Source organism: Panthera tigris, chromosome F2, assembly GCF_018350195.1.
Source record: "Panthera tigris isolate Pti1 chromosome F2, P.tigris_Pti1_mat1.1, whole genome shotgun sequence".
Classification (NCBI taxonomy): Eukaryota; Metazoa; Chordata; class Mammalia; order Carnivora; family Felidae; genus Panthera; species Panthera tigris.
This window is the reverse complement of record NC_056676.1, coordinates 50,282,709-50,304,514: the sequence shown is the minus strand read 5'-3', so window position 1 is coordinate 50,304,514 and position 21,806 is coordinate 50,282,709. Positions and strand designations below refer to the sequence as shown.

Below are 21,806 nucleotides of genomic sequence, written 5' to 3'. Positions count from 1 at the left end.
TGGAACTTTAACAATATGTATCGAATATATCTGTGGCCACTAGGATACCTGTATCGGCAGGTTATGTTTTTGTTTTTTGTTTTGTTTTTTTGGAAGCTGTATCATCATTCTTAATTTTAGGCCATCAAATCTAATCAACAGATTTACACACACAAAAAGTTTTTTCTCACAACTTCTCTGCCTAAGAAATACACACGTCCAAATAAAAATGGTTCGTGCACAAACACAGACAAATAGAGATAGACACACACTCATCCATGCCCTCTAAGAAACTGTCATAGTAAAACTGGCAAAATCAGCTGTTCCAAACCCAGGAAGCAACCTAACCATTTGTGAAACTGAGTGCTGATGCAGGAGATGATAGAAGATCCACCTCACTTGCAAAGACAAAATAATTAAATTCGAAAAAAATAAAAAAGAATCATGGGAAACCTTAAATGCACTTTTGAAAAACAGAGACAAATGAATACATATGCCCAATGAAGACACAGTTACTGGTGAGGCCACCTGACTCCAAGTCAAGTTTGGAAATGAACTGACACATATTGTCTCAGGTATTTCTTCCAGCATAATGTTAATGTGTTAAAAGAATATCTAGACTGCGAAACTAGTGTGTATTTTTCCTATTTGACACTAAAAGAGTAACATCCTCAGTTATAGAATGTCAAACACCTAAAGCACTCAAGTTTTATTTTTATTTTTATTTTTATTTTTAAAGTAAAGTCTAAACCCACTGTGGGGCTCATACTTACAACCTGAGATCAAGAATCGCATGTTCTCCTGAATGAGCCAGGCAGGTGCCCCTAAAGCATCGAGTTTTTAAAAGAAGTGAGCCAGAACCTTGGGGCTGGAACTATCTGCCCATTCAATGCTTATACTCAGGGCCTAATTCAGTGCCTTGCAAACAACTGACATTCAATAAACACTTGTGAAAGATTAAATGAATACATAATAAAAATGAAATATATTAGAATTGGCCAATCAACATGAAAGTATTTTTTTAAATATACAAAATGACTTATTAAAGTGGAATTACTTCTTTTAGCCCTCAAAATACCATTTTGTGTTTAGAAAATTCTACATTGTATTTTCAGACTCTTGAATTTTGTATCAGCACTTTGAACACTTTTCGTGCACTCTATCAGTGCATTTTTTAAAGTTTGCAAAATCACCTGAGTAAATGGACTCCCATATTGCATCCAACCATTAATGATTACCTTTGTTACAAAAGTATTCCACTTCTTCACAGCTCAGATTTTCAGGCCCAAATTCTGTAGAAAAGCTTTCCTCCAGTGGAAAGTCCCCTTTTGAGATGATGTCTGTCTCCTCTGATGGACACTCTTCTTCTTCCTCTTCAATGGCATCTTCTAGCGGCCCTTGAAAGAGAATCAGGGACACTGTACCAAAAACATCCAAAGAAGCTAGTGAAATAAAATCCTTTAATAGGGTATTTTGGTTAAATTGGTGAGAAAAAAAATGTATTCTATGAGTGGGCCAAGCAATATCATCAAGGGGACTTACACAAGATAATGCCACCCTCATATTCACAAGAAACAATTATCTATAATGAGAAGTGGAAGGAAACCAACCAGTGCCTGAAGTTACTACATAGAAAACAACCTCCATCTTCAACCCTTCCCCACCCCCAACTCCAAGACCAAATCTTCTTCTCTCTCTCTCTCTGTCTCTCTCTCTTTAATTCTCTCCTGAAGAGCAAAACTGTGCACTTTATGTTCATGTGTTAGAATTAACTGCCTGGTAAAGAGTACAAGTCTCTTTTACATCGTTGTACAATTTTACCTGAGATTTTAATAAAGATTTAAAGTAATTGAATGCATTTTAATTGAACTGAGATTTTAATAAAGTCTATACTTTTAAAAACCCATCTTAAGAGTGGATTCCAAGAAAAGATTTCATTATATGTGTTTGAGGCTTGAAGAAAAATTACATATTTCTCTCCCTGATGAAAGCATAACCCTATTCATAATTAATTGAATTTTTTCTGAAATGAAAAGTAGTTTTCTAATGAAAAAATGTAATTTGTATTTATGTGATACTTTTTCAGTAATAAAAATACAACTCCCTTAGAGTGAATGAGAGTGAGGTGCCCTACATTAATGGACCTATTTTATTGAAAGGAAAGGGAGGGCTATCGTTGTTCAGATGGGTCAGATGTGGACTACATGGGGATACCACATGGTTGGTTATGAATTCCTGACCGCCCTAGAGAAGAAAAGTGTCTGACTCATTTTACTAAGCAGAGGCCTGCATTTGCTCCTTAAAGAAGCGATGTGGCATTTTATCCAAAGAACACAATTATGGTAATTTGTACTAATTGTCACTCACATCCACAGTCTCATCAGACAGGCTAAATACTTAACAGGCTTAAGGAGTCTCTCTCTTACTTCTTAGAAATGTGCTGGAAAATTCTCAGGGCCAAAGAAGAAATCTCATAAATAATTTAAAATTGTGCACAAAATGCAATTTTTTCTGTATGTGTAGGCAAACAAGAATAGGTACATACAGCACAATATCTGGTATTTTCCCAAAAGCTAATTTCTAAAGGGTAGAATTCATAAGACACACTTTCATGAACAAGATTAGTTCGTTGCATGGATTTAAATTAAGGGACATCCAAGCAAAAAACTTCTTATGGAGTTCTTTGTCCTTTTTACAATTTATTTTTTCTCTTTTTCTTCAAAATAAGAAATGTTAAGGAAAAAAGAATACCTTAATTTCAAACACTCTGGTAATGTGTTTTCTTATTCTCAAGGTGGAGGGGGGAAAAAACCCCATGGATTTCTGCACATACTGCCTTCAAAAGTTACGGATCTCATATTAGTTTTTACCTCTTATTTATTATTTCACTTTTAAAAGTATAATGTTTTAACTCTTAAAACAATTACATCAAGTAGCAAGTATGCAAGGAATATATAAAACAGTAATACTGTAAAATATAATCATTAAAACACTTATCTGATAATTCTAATTTTTAATGCTGAGTCTAATGAAAAATTTAATAGAATATCCTCCATATTTTTTTAAAACATCTTAATTGTAATAACAATTCTGGTCAAAATAAGACATGTGATGCTGTCTCATTTGTGTTTCATGTGCGATTTCAAAGCACTTTCTTATGCTATCTTTAAAATAACCCAATGAGGTAAGTATGAGAATTAATACTATGTTTACTTTGTGGATCTGGAAAGCTCAGGAAGTTAGTTAATCAGAATAAGGTTATAAGCTAATAAGTGAAAAAAATTGTTGTGAAAATCCAAGATTTTTAAATACCTTTTATTAATACACCATACTACTACACAAAGTATTCTTCACTAGTTACAGACTGATTCCTTCATAAATAAACTTATAAAACACAGAAGTCTTCTGAAATGCTTAATTCATATTAATGTAAATACTCATAGATGCTTAAAGATCTGTCTCTACAAATTGAAAAACCTCATGTTGCTTTTCTCAGATTACTGACAATATATGTTATAAAATATTAGATTGCCCCTCCAGAAAAAATCAGGAAGATCTTCTTATAGATTTTATTTACCAAAACTAAAATAGTTGGTTCCTAATATTTAATGATTTACATAATTTATATCCATACTAAATCAATCTGCAAAGAAACTGCCTTAACATCAGTTTTAACAAAAATGACAATTTCTAGAATATGTAACTCTGAGTTTTGCTAACAAGAAATAAATCTCTAATTGTTAAATAACTATTTTAAATAATTCATATACATTTTAGTGAATTTCTTTTTTTCATCTGTGCTATACATCATAAAGACAATTCATACATATTATAAGAATGAAATCAATGGTAATAAAAATGCTTTCTTTTTTAAAAAATTAAATTCTGAGCATATATGCTAACATTCTTAGAAGGATTTTTATTCAAGATAGTATATAACTGAGAAATTTTTAAAATATTCAATGACAACAAATTGGCTCTAATGGTATATGAAATTCAAACTTAATAGTTTAAATAAAACTTAAATGGAAAAACTTGTGTGAACATTTGAAAGGAAAAAAAGCCACAAAACAATGATCTGTGCTTAATAAACCTGTAACCAAGCCACCCACGTTTTCGAGATGTATATGTATATAGATGTGTATATACACACACACACACACACACACACACACACACACACACACATACACACATACACCTTATTTATCAAAGCTTATCATAAGATCTTAATTGATAATATAATGTTCTATATTCTGTGGGCTCTTTTATTTTATATGCTGGCTATCAATTCACAATTTCAAGCATATAATTGAAAAGAAGCACTTATTTTCAAAAACAAACTGCAAAAACCCAAATGAAAGGTGAAAAAGTCTTGAGATCTTCATTCGAAATACATGAGATCTCATTGTCAATATTTAAAACAGGCCACAGAAAGGGGATTTAATGACCAACTTGTATTTTTCCCAAAGCAAGTGTCAGATTTATATAATTTACTGTACTTTAAAATGTGAAATTACTAACCATTCCTTTTGCCATGCTATCTAATCAGGCTCTGGCAAAAAGGCTTCTCTTAAAATGCATAGTATTTATGGTTTAAGATCAGATCTCGCTCTACTGTCTATATTGCATGTTTCTTTAACAGGAAAACCTTACAGATAATCGGTGGCCATAAACTAACATTTTAAAAGGGTAAAAGACACTCGAAGCACAAGTACAATTAATAGCACCAATGAAGGAGGGAATGAAGGAACCTCGTGTATATGGATTAGTGGGCACAGAAGTCCACTTCAGAAAAATCACCACACATAATTTGACACAAATAATAATATCTACTCAGAAAAGGCTCACGACTGAGCTCCATGTGCCCTCATGGAGAAAATTACTTCTGATTGAGGCCACTTGGCAGGCAAGTGGAAGGAAATCTGAATTTCAGCTCTTCAACTGCCTCTGATTTATAGATATTCAAACACAGTTGCCAGAATTAATAGTCTTAATATGTATAAATATAAATATTTCCCTCATTTTAAAATGCTAATAATTAGCTGTACATCCTAAAGCTATGAATACAATGGTGCTATATGTTGGGCCCATAAGGTTGTTATTCGTCTCTCAGAATGGGAAGGCATCCTCCCACATTTTATACTGGATGAATAATACAGATTACTGGGAGATTCTGGTGAGTACAAAGTACTACTTCCTTTTTCAGAAGAGGAGATAATCGGGTACTTGGGAACCCTCTAAATGGACCACAGCTACCTTTGCCCTCTAGATATAAAGCTGATTCGCACCCCCTGACAATACTGACGGCCGTCTAATGCATGGTGCAGCCTTTCACTCGGCCATTACAAACGCTGCACCAAAGTGTGGGAGAATTTTTCATTTGGTGGTTGTTTCAGTGATCCGCGGTTGGTAAAGGGCAGGTGGGAAGTTGAAGATTAAGTAGTCCTACCTTATACACTGGTGATATAGTCAACGAATAAAATGACGATAAAGAATTGTATTTGTATGGTTACGAAGCAGTTTGAGGAATACTTACTCCCCAGGTAAATGAATTTATATTGGTGGTTAAAGAAATCCCTGAAACCCATCCATAGCCACTAAGGTAAGAGCTAGAAGGTGACAAAGAACACTTTAAGAAAAAAAAAATATGTATATATATATAGGAAAGAACACTAAAATATGCAACACAATGAGGACATTCAAGAAATGGTAAGGATCAACACAGTAAATATTAAATCAAATCAAATATATGTGTCTTTCAACATATGTTGTCTCGATCAATAACTTCCTACCTTGGCAGCATACGATAAATTAGAGCAGTCCTCACCTTAATGTCAGATTGCCTTCGTTCATATAAATTCAAAGCACTTCAGAATGAAGCACCCAAGAAAGAAATTAAATTATACAGAAATTAAAATACATTGCCAAATACAAAGAGAAGAAAGAAATGCCAAATTCTATGGTTTTGGCGTGCTATCCCCCCAAAGGGGTACCTTCTCTTAAGCACTCACTGGCATTAATTTATTAGAAATTATTTTAGTTTGGTTTTGCGTGCCTTCTGATTAAAACAAGAAAAACACGTTGTCATAACAGAACTACAGAGAGCATTCAGTCTCCTCTCCATGCATTAATATTCTAAGCATTCTAGAGGCTGCACAAGACTAGCCACCTAGCAAAATGAGACTGTTTCAGAATACTGGGCAGCCTTGATTGCAACTGACAGGTGGGAAGAAAGTCACATTAAAATATTATCATTCCCAATAATTACAATAATCCATCATTGCGTGCTCCGAAATTCTGCTAGGTGAGTTTCTTCCAAAAACACACAAATATTTCCAAACCTTTTTAATTCGTTGCTTCCTAATGTATGTCATTTCAGGTCATTTTTATATCTGATAGTATGATTAATATTAAAGCTTCCATCACAAACTTTACATCATTTTACTCACACACAGAACAAAGAATATATACCAATGGAATAATGGAATAAACTCCTCAAAATCTAAATAAATTAATGAAAATGAAAATGGTATTTTCCCCAAAGTTGACAAATGCTGTTTAAAATCATTTGCAAAATATCTACTCAGACAAAGAAATGAGAAGGCATGCAAAACCTTCTAATATATATAAGACATAGGGATCTCTAAATGGGACAATTTAAGCAGGAATGTATACCACGCTTTAATTAGTACCTAATAATCGAGCCACATTTATCAAATGATGCTACCTCCCAAAAGGTAAATATGAAAATATAAACTTGCAATAGGCAAATCCCGGCTCACGTTTAATATGCAATGCACACGTGTCAAAATTCTATACAGGCATGCTACATTTTAGTTGATGGGTAAAAGGAGTTAAAAGAGAACTTTCCATTCTGAAATCATGTTACATTTTCTGTATGTGATGGAAATGAGGCGGTGGACTGACATTTAAATTGGATGTCTTATTTCTAATAAGAAAGATTTTGAGTGTCACACATTCTGTACATATATGGCCTGCCTGTTCAATCAGAAATGGGAAACAACTCTAAATTAAAAAGCAGATATCCACAAAAGTGTGCCCCTCCCCATCTCGTTAGGGAGTAGGAACGTTTCGATCTTCAGAGTACGAACATCTTTTTACTAATTTTATCTGGGGCAGATTTTGTGTCTCTCACTAGCTCCTCTCTTAGAGTTTTCAGCTGTCACACTCAGCCTTCGTTATGAATCATCATTACCCCCGTAGGCACACCTCAAAATGCTTCTCACTTGGTTCCTATTACATTTGTCTCGTGCATATCCCACAGGGCCATTTAATGAGAAGGGGCAGGCAAGAGGGATCTCTTTGGACAGTGCAATCCATACTAACTCATGTAATTGAGCTTAACAGCAAGAATAAAGCCTTATTTCTGTGGTCTAAAAAAAAAAAATAGTATTTAAACGAGCAAGTTCTTCCTGCAGTCACTCACTTTTAACAATAGTTGCATCAGGGGATCTAGTAGAAGGAAACATTTTTATTAATTTTTCTCTTATCTGCCAGAAGAATGTTGATTTTTTTCATTTGCGTTTGTTGCCTGCAGGTAGCAGACCAGAGAATCATATAGTAGAAATTCTTCTTTTTGATTAATTTCTTTCCATGTGTTATGTTATTTCTTATATATAATTGATTTTGGGCTTTGCTCATAGCTGTACATCTTTTTTATATCTATACCAACTGCTGTCCTTCAATCTAGAAAGTTGAAGGAAATTACCTGAATTTTGTTAAGTTTATTAAAAATGAGATCTGTGAATATTTAAATTGAGTTTTGAAATGTTAATGCAAAAAAAGATATTAGAGAATTTTTAATGGAGGGTTCAATCTGACCACATTCCATTGTGAAAAGAAGGGAAGGGGGTCAGGTTTTATTCAAATTGTTTCTTTAGGGGAAAAAAACCAAACTCTTTGATTTTATAAAAATAGAGTAATATTCTTTGCTGCAAGGTCTTTGGCCATTTTTACAGATGGCAGTATTAATACTTCTTATATATAAATCCGAAAACAATTTAAATTCTTTAATTCCTCCTGCCTTGAAATGCTTTGCTTTGGGAACCTTCACATTAACTGAGTAAAGTTAACAAGAAAATGGCAATTTCGCCTAGAACATATACCAGCTTAGCAAGCAGCAACTAACCTTACCTAGTAGCTTAAACACTGATATCACAGGAAGAATAAAGTCAGATGAGGAAGTACAGCCAAATTTGAACTAGAATCTCTAATGACCACTCTCAAGAAATAACTCAGGCATTGAAAAAATTCAGTTCATTAGTAAATGCCTTGTGCATTGACCCAGGAAGTTAGTGACAAGAGACAGCACTGAAATTCAAACATTTTGTAATCAGGTCTCCCTCCAGAGCCCCATAAAGCTATTCTCAGTTTATTGAAGATGGTAACTCTATCATAAAGAAATATGAGAGTTTACTCATTACTAAAACAGTATATTTTTATATGATTGTGATGTATTCCAATAATAAAAAGTGTCTAATTGGTAACAAGCACAAAAGATGAAAGGCGTATACATGATTTTGTCCTCTTTATGAGACTTGCATGTATTCATTTATTCATCCTTTCCTTCTTTATTCATTCGACCAGTATTTATTGAGGGTGAAGAACATGGCAGGCACTATGTTAGGCACTGGGATAACAGCAGTGTACCAGATACCCATCCTCAGCAGAAGGGGCCAGATAATCTAGCTAAGAAGATAAATTTATGCGTACAAAGGAGGAAGTTTATTTATTTAAAAAAATTTTAATGTATATGTTTATGTTTGACACATAGAGAGACAGAGCATGAGAGGGGGAGGGGCAGAGAGCGAGGGAGACACAGAACCCGAAGCAGGCTCCAGGCTCCCAGCTGTCAGCACAGAGCCCGATGGGGGGCTGGAACTCATCAACTGCAGGATTATGACCTGAGCCGAAGTCGGACGCTCAACTGACTGCACCACCCAGGCGCCCCAGAAATTTATTTAATTGTTTGCATTTTTTTAAATTTATTTTTGAGAGAGCAAGTGGGGGAGGGGCAGAGACAGGGGGACAGAGAATCCAATGCAGGCTCTTCACTGACAGCAGGGAGACGGATGTGGGGCTTGAACTCATGAACCATGCGATGAGATCATGACCTCAGCTGAAGTCGGACACTCAACTGACTGAGCCACCCAGGTGGCTCTGAAAATTTATTTTTAAAGAAAGAAGTTCCATTTTAACGTGGGGAGGGCAGGGAAGGCTTCTTGGATATCCTAAATTCTAGTTATCTGTGCATTTTTCTTATTTCCTCTGTTATAATTCTATCTTGTCATAAAATTGAAGATCAAGTCAAGGAGAGATAAAATACTTAGCCATTTTTTAAGGCCTAGACACATAGCTTTGAACTATTACTAATTATATTGTTGATGAAGTTGATTACACTTGACAGTGTGAAATCCGTGGTCCTTTCCTGTTTACTCAATATAGATGCCATCCACCCTCACCCTGCCAGTTGGTTTGGGGATATGGAATCAGGCAAGCAGGAATTTTCCCCAAAGTGAACACTGTTGTCACAACAGAAACATCAGATGTTACCCAGAATATGTATACAGTACATTAGATTTTTAAAAGCATTATCAGTAAGAAAGGAAAGGATTTGAACCTATCCACAGAACCTGTTATAAATGATATGTTTATTTTTTATTTTTTGATTTCAAGTTTTTCTTTAAATTATAGTTAGTTAACATGTATGGTTAAAATTACTTTCGAGTATAGAATTTAGTGATTCATCACTTACATACAACACCCGGGGCTCATCACAACAAGTGCCCCTTTTAATGCCCATCACTCATGTAGCCCATTACCTGCCCACCGCCCTCCATCAACCTTCAGTTTTTTTCTCTATAGTTAAGAGTCTCTTATGGTTTGCTTCCCTCTCTCTTTTTTTTCCTCTTCCCCTATGTTCATCTGTTTTGTTTCTCATATTCCACATATGAGTGAAATCATAAGGGTATTTGTCTTTCTCTGATTTGATAAGTATTTACTAAGTAAATTAATAAAACACTTATAACCTTATAGACTTGTACTATATATATATATATATATATGTATACACACACACATTTTCTTTATTTCTTTTATTTATTTTTATTTGACACACAATGTTACACTAGTTTTAGGTGTGCAACACAGTGACTCAACTTCTCTATATGTTATGCTATGGTCAACACAAGTGTACCTATATCTGTCACTATTCAATGCTATTACTATACCATTGACTATATTCCCTATTCTGTACCTTTTGTTCTTGTGACTTATTCATTCCACAACTGGAAGCCTGTATCACAATTCCAGGTTTCATGATATACTAACTACAAAACTATAGTAACCAAAACAATATGGTACTGGCACAAAAACAAACACATAGATCAATGAAATAGAACAGACGGCCCAAAAATAAACCTATGCTTATGTGGTCAATTAATCTATGACAAAGAAGGCAAGAAGATGCAATGAAGAAAAGATAGTCTCTTCAACAAACTATCCCGGGAAAACTGGACAGCTACATGAAAAAGAATGAAACTGGACCACTTTCTAACAACATACACAAAAATAAACTCAAAATGGATTAAAGACCTAAATAAGAGACCTAAAGCCATAAAAATCCTAGAAGACAGTATAGGCAGTAATTTCTCAGACACTGGCCATAGTAACATTTTCTAGGTATGTCTGTTGAGGCAAGGCAAACAAAAGCAAAAATAAACTATTGGGTCTACGTCAATAGATACTTTCTTTAGAAATGTGAAAGCACCATCAAAATACAGCCAGTAGTCTAATCTAACAAAGTAAAATACTAAGTGGTTGGTAATATACTAAGTGGTTATATAACAAAGTTAAATTAGTAAAGCAAAAGAGATGTGATTTTAAAAATCATCTTATTTAAGGAGAGATAGAAAAGAATAGGGAAAAGGGGCTTATAGTCTCTTAACTTTAGAATGACTATATATCTCTCTTCCTAGAGCAAATCAAAGACAATGTTTAAAACGTCAACAACAAAAGCTCTAGCCAGTGAATACTAAGCGAAGGACTCTGATGACTAACTTTCTTAAGCAACTTCATAAGGCAAAGATGAACCAAGATGAACGGTCCTTAAAAGCATTCAGTACGCATTTATTTGTCTCATATGCAACATATTCATTTCATATGAAAACATCTGGCACGTATAACCACATGCAAGAAACGAAGGAAAAATATCAACTCAGTGCAAAAATCTAGGGGAAAAATTTAATTAGAGGAGAAAATCAACAAAAATATTCCCATCATGTTTGGGTCATTGTATATACATTTTTTTCCTTCTTAATAATAAAATTTGAATCTAACTCCCATTTCACCAAATAGATCAATTAGCCTTTTTCTAATGCTTTATTTTAATAATATCCATTCTTACCCTGTTTTATTAAAATGATTCTTTACTTGTACAATTAATTGGGCTTGTTTCATTTTTTCAATATTTATTTACTTATTTTGAGAGAGACGGGATAGAGGGGCAGAAAGAGAGGGAGAGAGAGAATCCCCAGCAGGCTCCATGCTGTCAACGCAGAGCCTGACGCGGGGCTCAATCTCACGAACCGTGAGATCATGACCTGAGCCAAAATCAAGAGTCAGATGCTTGACCAACGGAGCCATGCAGGTGCGCCTTGTACAACTAATGGTTGTTTGAACCTGGGAAAAAAAAAATTATAAAATAACTGCCTTTGAAATGATGCCTGACTTTATTAGCTGATTACAAACAGTCTGCCAGCAAACAGTGGTTCTTCAAGTGTCACCCCTGGACCAGCAGCATTAGCATCATCTGAGAACCTGTTAGAAACTGAAAATTAATTGTCAGACTCTACCTCAGACCTGATTTCAGAAACTCTGAGGTTGGGGCTAATCTATTTGTGTTTTCACAAAGCCTGCAGGAGATTCTGATGCGTGTCCAAGATGAGATCAGCTATGTAAGAATATAGATGCTATACAGAAGTTACTTTGCAACATTACCAATTATATTTATTATTGTTATTTAATAGAAATAGTACATCTTGCATTTAATACAGGCTCCATGCCTCCAATGTGGATAGACGTCTTGTGTACTGCAGCTGATGGTCTGTAAGCAAACTATGTCTCGCCTGGGTAACTCAGTGTAGTCGCTCCTAGTAAGTGGCAGGTTAGGTTTGGTTATTTAGTGGTTAACTGTTCTCCCAAATAATGCCAGGGAGTCCAGAAAATGCTCAAACCACATTGTTTCAAACAACCCTGTGATGGCATGGAATACGCTACAGCCACTTCAGGCTATATTATTTCTCCACATATTATATATATCATATATATCTCCCAAATGTATATATATATATATCTCCCAAATATATACATCCATATATATCTCCCAAATATTATTTCTCCATACCCTTCCAGGAGTTCTAGAAAATGCAAACAATTTGACCAGGGAGTTGTTTTACTAAAGAACCCCTCGTACGTGTCTGGCTATGGTATCGAAAGATACCATATGTAAATGGGACAGCGTCTCAGTATTTAAAAATTAAGGTCTGCTGTTTGAGTCCCTTGAAGACCGAGAGCCTCAACCAGCACCGTGTTCTCCTCAACGTCCTGTTTTGAGGGTCTAGCATTTCATGAAGTAAGAGGAAGGGCACTCTACCCAGACAGAGCTGGCCAATCTGTCAGTGGCAATCAGGGTAAAGCGAGAGTTCCCGGCCAGGTGACACACACTCCCCTGCCCACCATCCCTTACTCCAACCCCTTATTATAATCAGGACTGTGCAGAACCCAAGAGTGATCTGTGGGATTGTATGGAACAGCATCGCGACCAACCTCACCGCTAACCTCCATCTGCGGCTCACAATACTACATGTCCTAGCACCACCACCTTGAACCAGAGAGTCAAGGTGAGGGCAGCTACAGAAATCTGTTCCATTTTTCACAAATAGGTGTGGCCTCCTGCTCCTGGAAGGCTGCCAATTTGGCCCTCGGTTTGGGTTTGACACAGTAAATAACGATGAATATTCTCTTCAAGCCTGTACAGTCCTGCACACACGTTATTTGCACAGCCAGAAAAAAAATTCCTCGCACAAAACAAAGCATTGTTGTGGTTCCTGTGCATTGGTTGGAATACGAACTTTATAAGAATTTGCCTGATTTCGCAGGTGTATATGTAATTTTCCAAATTTCCATTCTGGCAGATCTCTCTCATCTTTGGGCGATGAAGAAAAACAGATCTGTAGTTGCAAAACCCTAGCAAGACGAAGTGGGCTTTGTGAGTGGAGGTAAAAACAAAATCAACAAGCTCACTTCGCTCTAATTGTGACATGCCCTGGGATACATATCAAAAGGGCACATTTAACAAGTGTTCTATGTTGTCATTAAACCACCATAAAGGCACCTTGATTCAGTACTTCTGAACATCTCAAGAGGCCCAGAAAGCACTTCCCCATAAAATATATCTTCAAAAAGACTTTTACTTTATACTAGCACATTAAAAGAGTGTCTAAAGACACAGAGGCACTCGATACAGCTATATTTTTAAGACGAACACTTACTCTCTGGAGAATTAGGAGAGCAGGTAGGGTGCCAGTGATAACAAAGCCAGCTTATCCACACTGCTCCAGCATCGCAACCTGGAGGAAGCATCTAAGGGCTCTCTTAAAAAGAAAATATCCTCTGCCTTTGGCAACAAAGCCTACAATAGAATAAAAGCAAGCACCTTTACAGGCAGAAGTTATAGGGTAAGCCAAAAGGTGGAGAGCACACATAAATGAAGTCTCTTCCGGTGGCTCCCAGCTCTCTCCCATACTTGTGTCGTAAACCCTGTGCCAGCTTCTGGGAGACACGTTCCCGGGCCCTTCTGGGAGAAGCATCTGTATAGTGTCGCATGTGGGACCAAAACCAGGCCTCGTAGCTTCTTTTCCAGCTAAATGGAATTGCAGTTTTTCTTTTCAATTGTAAGTAAAAATGCATATCCTAATTGTTGGAGGTGGTTAAGTTATAAAGTTGTTTCAATATTGATCCTACAGCTATACTTAATGAAGACCCAGAAAGGTCATCACCAGCGGCTACTCAACCCTGATCACCCTCTCACCTGAACCAGAGAAATGGCCATCCCTTCTCTCCAAAGAGAAACTTTTATAATATCAGACTTATCAGGACTTACCTAATATTCACTGCACTGGTCACAAGTACAGGAGAATTTGTACCCTGAAACCCATGGTTTCTAACTCTCATCTGCAGACAGATACATCTAACTTGAATAATCTAGAAATGAATGTTCCCCTGTTTTCAAATAAAGGTTTGCCTTAAATGTGAATTAGTGTTTTTCTTTTTTAATCTGTTTTTAGTTCCCTTCTGTTGTTATTTTGTTTTTCTATGTGGCAATTACTACTCCGAACCAATACAGTGTAAATAGCATGAAGCACAATATATGGGTGATTTTTATACATTAATAATCTTCACCTAGTTCAGATATTACTTTCTACCATTATTTAGAAAATAATTCTATCAGCCTCCTACTTCATGCTTTTATATACTTAAAATATTTTACTCTTGGCTCAAAAAAATATAAACAAGTAAATCCTACCAGCAAATAAATGCAAGAAATTAAATTAATGGATGGCACCACCACTCACTGTTAACTACGGCACTCAATCTGATTCCCCCTCAAGCTGTTATAACCCTATGCTTTCTGAAAGCCAAAAGAAAGGAAGTATGCACCTGTCCCCCAGAACCCCCTCTCACCACACCATCTTCCTCACTCCAGCATTCTGTCTTGGAGTCAGGCTGACACTTGGTTCGAGTATCAAAGGAGAATGGAAAAGGTGTGTGAAAACAAAGTCTGATCCCCTCTGCATTCCTCGAGGAAAATCCTGGTGCCTATCATTTGTTCTATCACCCTCCTCTTTGCTCCAGTCTTCTCCTCTGGACTCTTCTGTAATGGACACAAATGTTGGTGTGAATCAGCTTCACTCTGAAAGTCTGATCAAAATGCAGACTTTCAAGCCACACTCCCCAAAATTCAGCAGCTTGAGGACAGGACCCAGGAATCAGCATTTTAACCCTGCACCCCAAAGTATTCTAGTACTGACCACATACTGGAACACAACGGGTATGTTCCAAATCAGCAGAAAGAGGAAAGTGAAGCAGATCTGAATTATGACACTCCTACAACAGTAGGCAGGGCGAGATGAGAGTGAACCACCATCTGTCATCAGTAGATCCATGAGGTCATTCTGTTCCTCTATATTTAGTTCTACTTTGCTCAAGAACACCTTATCCTATACTGGGGGCTTTGTTGTATGCACGGAGAGAAAACTCAACTCATTAATTCTGCAGCATCATTTTCTATGAGGCCTCCTGTCCACATCTGAAGAGACATACAGTATCAGTTTGGCCAGATATATTATCCATTGGACTTGAGAATTATTCAAGTACCATATGGAGATTTGGCTGATGGAGCTGTGGGGAAATCCCATTCCATCACAATTCCCATGCTCTTTGGAAATTAAGCTGCAACACAAATGAGGCGAGTTCTAAATTAGATGCCGGAAATCATTACCTCTTTGTTTTATGCTGGTCTTGTTTTTTACAATATGTGGCCTCCTATGAAGAGTCAGTGAGGGATTGGGGTGGGGGGCACAGGTAGATCTGGTCTTTTCATGAGCTGCTGAGGAGTTGAGGATCTAAAATGTTCTCAGGAAATCTGCCAGGATTCCATATACAGCTACTAAAAACTTCACAAACTCTCTGAAAGAAGCAATACGTGAAGCGGGAAATAAAGTGCAAAGTGTATATGTAGGTGTTTGGCAGGGTTGCAAAACTGTGAGAGAACTTCCTTCAACAAGGAAGTTAGAGAGAGACTGCATTTAACACAACTCAAAGCAAGCCGAGTTGTCCTAATTTGGTAAAAGTACTTAAGAACTATACAAATCAGCAAGGAAAATACCAAAAAGGAATAACTCAGATTCATACTGCGCTTAATTACAAATTACAATTTTTTAAAAAATATAACTTATTGTCAAGTAAGCTAACGTACGGTGTATGCAGGGCGCTCTTGGCTTCAGGAGTAGATTCCCACGGCTCATGGCTTACATACAACACCCAGTGCTCATCCCAACAAGTGCCCCCTCAATGCCCATCACCCATTTTCCCCTCTCCCTCACTATCCCCCATCAACCCTCAGTTTGTTCTCTGTGTTCAACAGTCTCTTATGGTTTTTAAAATAATCTCTCCTGTTACTATATATAAGATATAGCAACATCTTGTATATCTAAGACCATTGAGGAAAGAGACATTAAAAAAAAATAAAAGAGAATGTGACAGATCATTAACTCAACCATTAAAGCTTCAAGAAATTTAGAACAAAGAGGGGAAAATGGATCAATATGTTTGGATTTAAAAAAAAAACTTTTGGGGCACCTGGGTGGCTCAGTCAGTTGACCATTCGACTTCAACTCTGGTCATGATCTCACGCTCATGAGTTCAAGCCTTGTGTTGGGCTCTGTGCTGACAGCTCAGAGCCTGGAGCCTGCTTTGGATTCTATGTCTCCCTTTCTCTCTGCCCTTCCCCTACTCATGCTCTGTCTCTCTCTCAAAAATAAATAAACATTTAAAAAAAACTTTCTAGAATAGGTTAGATAATAAAATCTGTTTCCTACAATATAGAAGTTCATTTCTATGAATATGTTTGGGTGAATAAAGAAACAAAGCTACTCCTTTAAAACACCTACGAAATTGGCTGAAGCAACAGTAATACACAAAGAACAAGAAAACATTTCCTGATTGTGGGGTGAAAAAAACCCCTTTATCTTTAGTACGGTTTAGCATAGGAAGACTTCATCTTCCTAATCATTTGGATCTTTTCTCTGAATTGTTTCATTTTCTATTATTCATAATAGGAACCTAGAGCCAATGGCCAAATCTGCATTTTATCAGTAACCACAAAAGTCCCTTAGAATGATAGCCTTCCAAGTGGATCCCAATTTAGGTCCCTTTTGCAATGCCTGGGAGATCACAAATGGACCAGGAATTCTTGCTGATAAGGAGAAAACATCACGAACTATGCTATCTACCTGCCCCTTAGCCAGGAATCCTACAAGACACTCCACTCCATGCCATCCTGGGCGTGCCATCCTCAACCCTGGAAAGGAGAAGGAACCAACAACCAGACAAAGAAGAGAAAGATGATAAAAATCTTAGAGCACGCCCATCTTCTGCATCACAGCCTACCTATCTCTGTTATTTCATCGTGTCAAAGTATATAAACGAAGAGCCCCTAGGAGAGAGGGGTTAGAGATGAGGGAAGAAATCTGGAACATAAGACCAGCTATATGTTAATGACTAAGAAAGGAAAGCCTTCTTTCACCCCAGAAACATATTTACTTTATGAGATGTAATGATGTTTTTTAAATACACTTCATGTTTTCAGTTAAGATTTTCAAGACATTCTTTCAAATAAGGCAAATACATAATAAGAAAAGACTGTTACAATATAACTTCAATAACCAAAATAAAAAGTCTAAAGCAATACATAGCACACACAATGGTCCAGAAGAATTGAATGAGTGATGCTGATGACAAATGATGAGAAACGACGTGAAAATGTAGAGGAAGATAAAAGCGGGGTTAAAACAGAAGAAGTGAAAAGGGAAGACTGGTTACAGAGCTGCAGCCTGCTAATAACAGATGATGCTAACCTTACGTAAGCTTGGGAAACAATGATTGACAATATGTGTAATATTCAGAATTTACACATATGAAGAATTTCAACACCTGAAGAAAGCCCTCATATGTGAGATTAATAGCCAAAATCAGCATCAAGTATACCCTTGTTATATTTTCAAAGAGCAAGATTAAAGAATCATTTTTTTATCCCCAAATCCATCTTTCTGTTCTCAAAGCTACCAACGTAGATCACCTAAAAAGAATTAAATAAATGGCAAAATGCAGAAAGGGAAAGCTAGTATTACCTTGCATGGGAAAGTTGTGAAAGAATAATATATTCGGTTGACTCTGAAATTGATATGTGATGTTGACCAAAACACTTTCAGGTGTATTGGGTCTCAGAAATAATATCATAGAAGATATCATATCTGCAGACTTTATTAAAAGATATTCTCCCAATTCAAGGAGATGAATTATTAATCATTAAGAATGGCAAAACTGTGCTGAAAAATAATTTCCAGGGAACGCTAAACCGTACTAAAGATAAAAAGATATTTCTTTAAAATGTCAAATCACAGGGCGCCTGGGTGGCTGTTAGCTGAGCAACCGACTTCAGCTCAGGTCATGATCGCACGGTTCTGAGTGTGAGCCCCGCATCAGGCTCTCTGCTATCAGCACAGAGCCTGCTTCGGATCCTCTATATCCCCCCTCCCTCTCTGCCTCTCCCCACTTACGCACGCGCACGCGCACTCTCTCAAAAATAAATAATTAAAACGTAAATAAATACAATAAAATGTCAAATTACAAACAAAAGAAAAGTTGATTCTAATGAGTCCAAATGCCTGTTTGAATGATGCTAACACAACAGAATATTATACTATACATTAAAAAAAGAATTAAATTTTCACAAAATTCACAAAACATAATTTAGATGAGCAGAAAACAGGGAACTGGAATGAAAAGTCAAAACAACCAATTTTTATTCCTCTCTAAAAGGGGATTAAATTATTTCAGTTTTGATAATGAGATAAAAATAGATTTTTAAAAACAAACTGGATAATACTTTAGGATAATATTTAGTAGAACTTCTACCTTCCATGTGGTTGAAGATATTAAAACCAAGCAGTTAATAACATTTCCAAAAAGAAAAAGTTAAAATATAGTCATTAGGAACACAAAAAACAGAATGTAATACCTAACAGGATAGTTAACTGAACAAGCTTAAGATTGGAATAAAAAACAAAAGCATATTAATATCTTTCATTAAACATTTAAAAATGTCAAAGATATTGCCACATGAGAGCACAGGCAAAAACTTAGCAGCCAACATAGAGGAAAATGTAGGAAAGCTAAAAATATTGGCATCACACAGGATTTAAGAAATTAGCAAATTAAAATTACAAAATGGTGATAAAAAATCAGTACCACTGAGTGGAAATACAAACAAATCATTATCATAATGACATGCATTGAGGAAATCAAAAAATACTAGAGAAATTGAACAATATAATTAACAAAATAAAACCTACATGAACAAAATTAGATTGTCAGCCCCCATTCTGTTTCCTGTAAACAAAGAATACATCTTTGTAAGAACTCATAAAATATTTATAAACACTGACCACATACTAGGTATTCAAATAGTTTCTAACCAGTAAATGTTATTACAAAACAGTACGATGAGGAGTGATACACAGTGTTAAAATAACTTAGAATTTTTCTCCAAAACAACTTTTTTAAAGAATTAGTGATAAAGTTTTGGTAGGTCTGTGTTCAAATACTAGCTTGCTCTATTCCTAGTGTTCTGACTTCAGTGTACGTAGGGAAGGCAGCTAAATGACCAGCAAGAACTCCCCAGGGAAGTAAATAAGGCACCCTGAAGGCATGTGATGAAATGCACATGGAGGGTCAGAGTTAGGAGTACACAAAATCATCTTAAAGCATCAAAATGTCTTACAGCAGACATGCCCGGAGATTCTTTTTGAGAAGTGAGAGGAACTTGAATAAAAATGGACACTTCCTTAAAAATTAAAAGCCACTGGGAATTGATTAGAGAGAATGGAAAGCGCAAGTAAATAAAGATTGAATTAGAAGAAGATAATAAAACATTTTTAACAGAGTAGATTATTCTATTAACGCACTTAAAAATACAGTAAAACGCAAGGTTTCTCTTTAAAAAGCTTACCATATTTTTAAAAATTGGACTATCTAAATTGAAAAATGGCTGAAGGAGTAATGTAGAATGCCTATTAAATAATTTCAAAAATTAAAAGCTCGTAGGATTATAAGCTCATCCAAAAATAGATATGCCATTGGAAAAAAAACAAAAACAAAATCTAATGAGAGAAAAAATAACTGTTTTACAAATGTGGCTGCCTAACATACTCCTAGAAGTAGAAATCAAATATTATAACGATGCCAGTAATTCCCAAAGTAGTTTAAATATATCATGGTATTCTATTTTTAAAACACTTGGAAAATTTTTAGGAATTTGGAAAAAAAAAATGACTCTAATGCCTGATATTAGTTTCTGGGATGATGGAAATGTTCTATAATTCTGCACTATCTAGAATGGTAGCCACTCACCCCATGTGGCTACTTTGAGCACCTGAAATAGGGCTAATGTGACTGGAAACACAATTTTAAATTTTATTTAATATGAATTAACATAATTTATGTTTATCCCTATGTGGCTAGGGGCTACCATTTTGCAGTGTATCTCTGGATCATCTGGAAGAATATATGGTTAAGAGTTGCAAACAATATAGTCCAACCTAAATATATCAAAAGTGCATATATTCCAAAGATGAGATAAAATCAGTATAGTAAAAAAAAATCATCTATTACCATGAGTGTGGTACTAAAATAAATATTTAGTAATAGACTATCATTTGTAAGAATTCAATAGAGATTTTTTTAATAGAGAAGGATTAGTTAATTAAGTTAAAGCAACTAGTAGTAATTTAGAAAGAAAAATCAATTTAGGCCCTTATCTAACATAATTTAAAAAATACGTTTTGGGTTGTCTTTCAAGAGGTAATCAGAAAATAATAACCATAAGAAGCAGAATTGGTTATTAATCAATCCTTTGGAAAGAGATTATTTTAGATACAAAGATATCACAAAGCAATAAATAAATGGCCGTAAGTCCACATAAAAAATAAAGCCTGTATCTAAATAAATTTACAGCTTTTGTATGTTGAAGTATCAAAAAAATACAACATATGGGGAAATGTTTTCCGCAAATAATTTAGACGATATGTTAATACTTTATAATAATTATTAAGTTTTTTGTAACTTCTCTTCTGTGGCTTGCCCAGGCCTTATGCTAGCCACTGGGTATGCACAGTGAATAAAGGAGACAAGGTCCCTGCTTTCAGGGAGGTTACATCTAGTGGGGACAACGGCAACTACACCATTTAAAAATAGTTTCCTCTTGTTGCCTGAGTTGTTAATTTTAGCCATTCTGACTGGTGTGAGGTGGTATCAGTCAGAAAGGCTAAAATTAACAACGCAGGCAACAACAGATATTGGTGAGGATGCGGAGAAAGGATCTCTTTTGCACTGCTGGTGGGAACGCAAACTGGTGCAGCCACTCTGGAAAACCATATGGAAGTTCCTCAAAAAATTAAAATTAGAACTACCCTATGACCTAGCAATTGCACTAGTAGGTATTTATCCAGGGGATACAGGTGTGTTGTTTTGAAGGGGCACATGCACCCCAATGTTTATAGCAGCGCTATCAACAATAGCCAAAGTATGGAAAGACCCCAAATGTCCATTGACAGATGAATGGATAAAGAAGATATGGTATATATATATATACAATGGAGTATTACTCGGAAATCAAAAAGAATGAAATCTTGCTATTTGCAACTACATGGATGGAACTAGAGGGTATTATGCTAAGTGAGATTGGTCAGTCAGAGAAAGACAAATATCCTATGACTTCATTCATATGAGGAATTTAAGATACAAAACAGATGAACATAAGGGAAGGGAAGCAAAAACAACAAGGGGGACAACTTAAGAGACTCTTCAATGCAGAGAATAAACTGAGAGTCGCTGGAGGGGTTGTGGGTGGGGGATGGGCTAAATGGGTAAGGAGCATTAAAAAGACACTTGTTGGGATGAGCACT

General features: G+C 35.9%; 1 protein-coding gene across 2 annotated transcripts in view; it reads right to left on the bottom strand.

The window, feature by feature from the left end:
- The window catches only part of ZFPM2 (zinc finger protein, FOG family member 2), a 466,243-nt gene that overhangs the window by 368,561 nt on the left and 75,876 nt on the right, over positions 1-21,806 (bottom strand). Inside the window, exon 2 of one of the 2 annotated variants that reach the window (XM_042972800.1) lies at positions 1,218-1,376. The exons of the other annotated variant lie outside the window; for it this stretch is intronic. Coding sequence (XP_042828734.1) covers positions 1,218-1,376 — 159 coding nt within the window. The remainder of the gene's footprint in view (positions 1-1,217; positions 1,377-21,806) is intronic. 2 annotated transcript variants of the gene reach the window in all.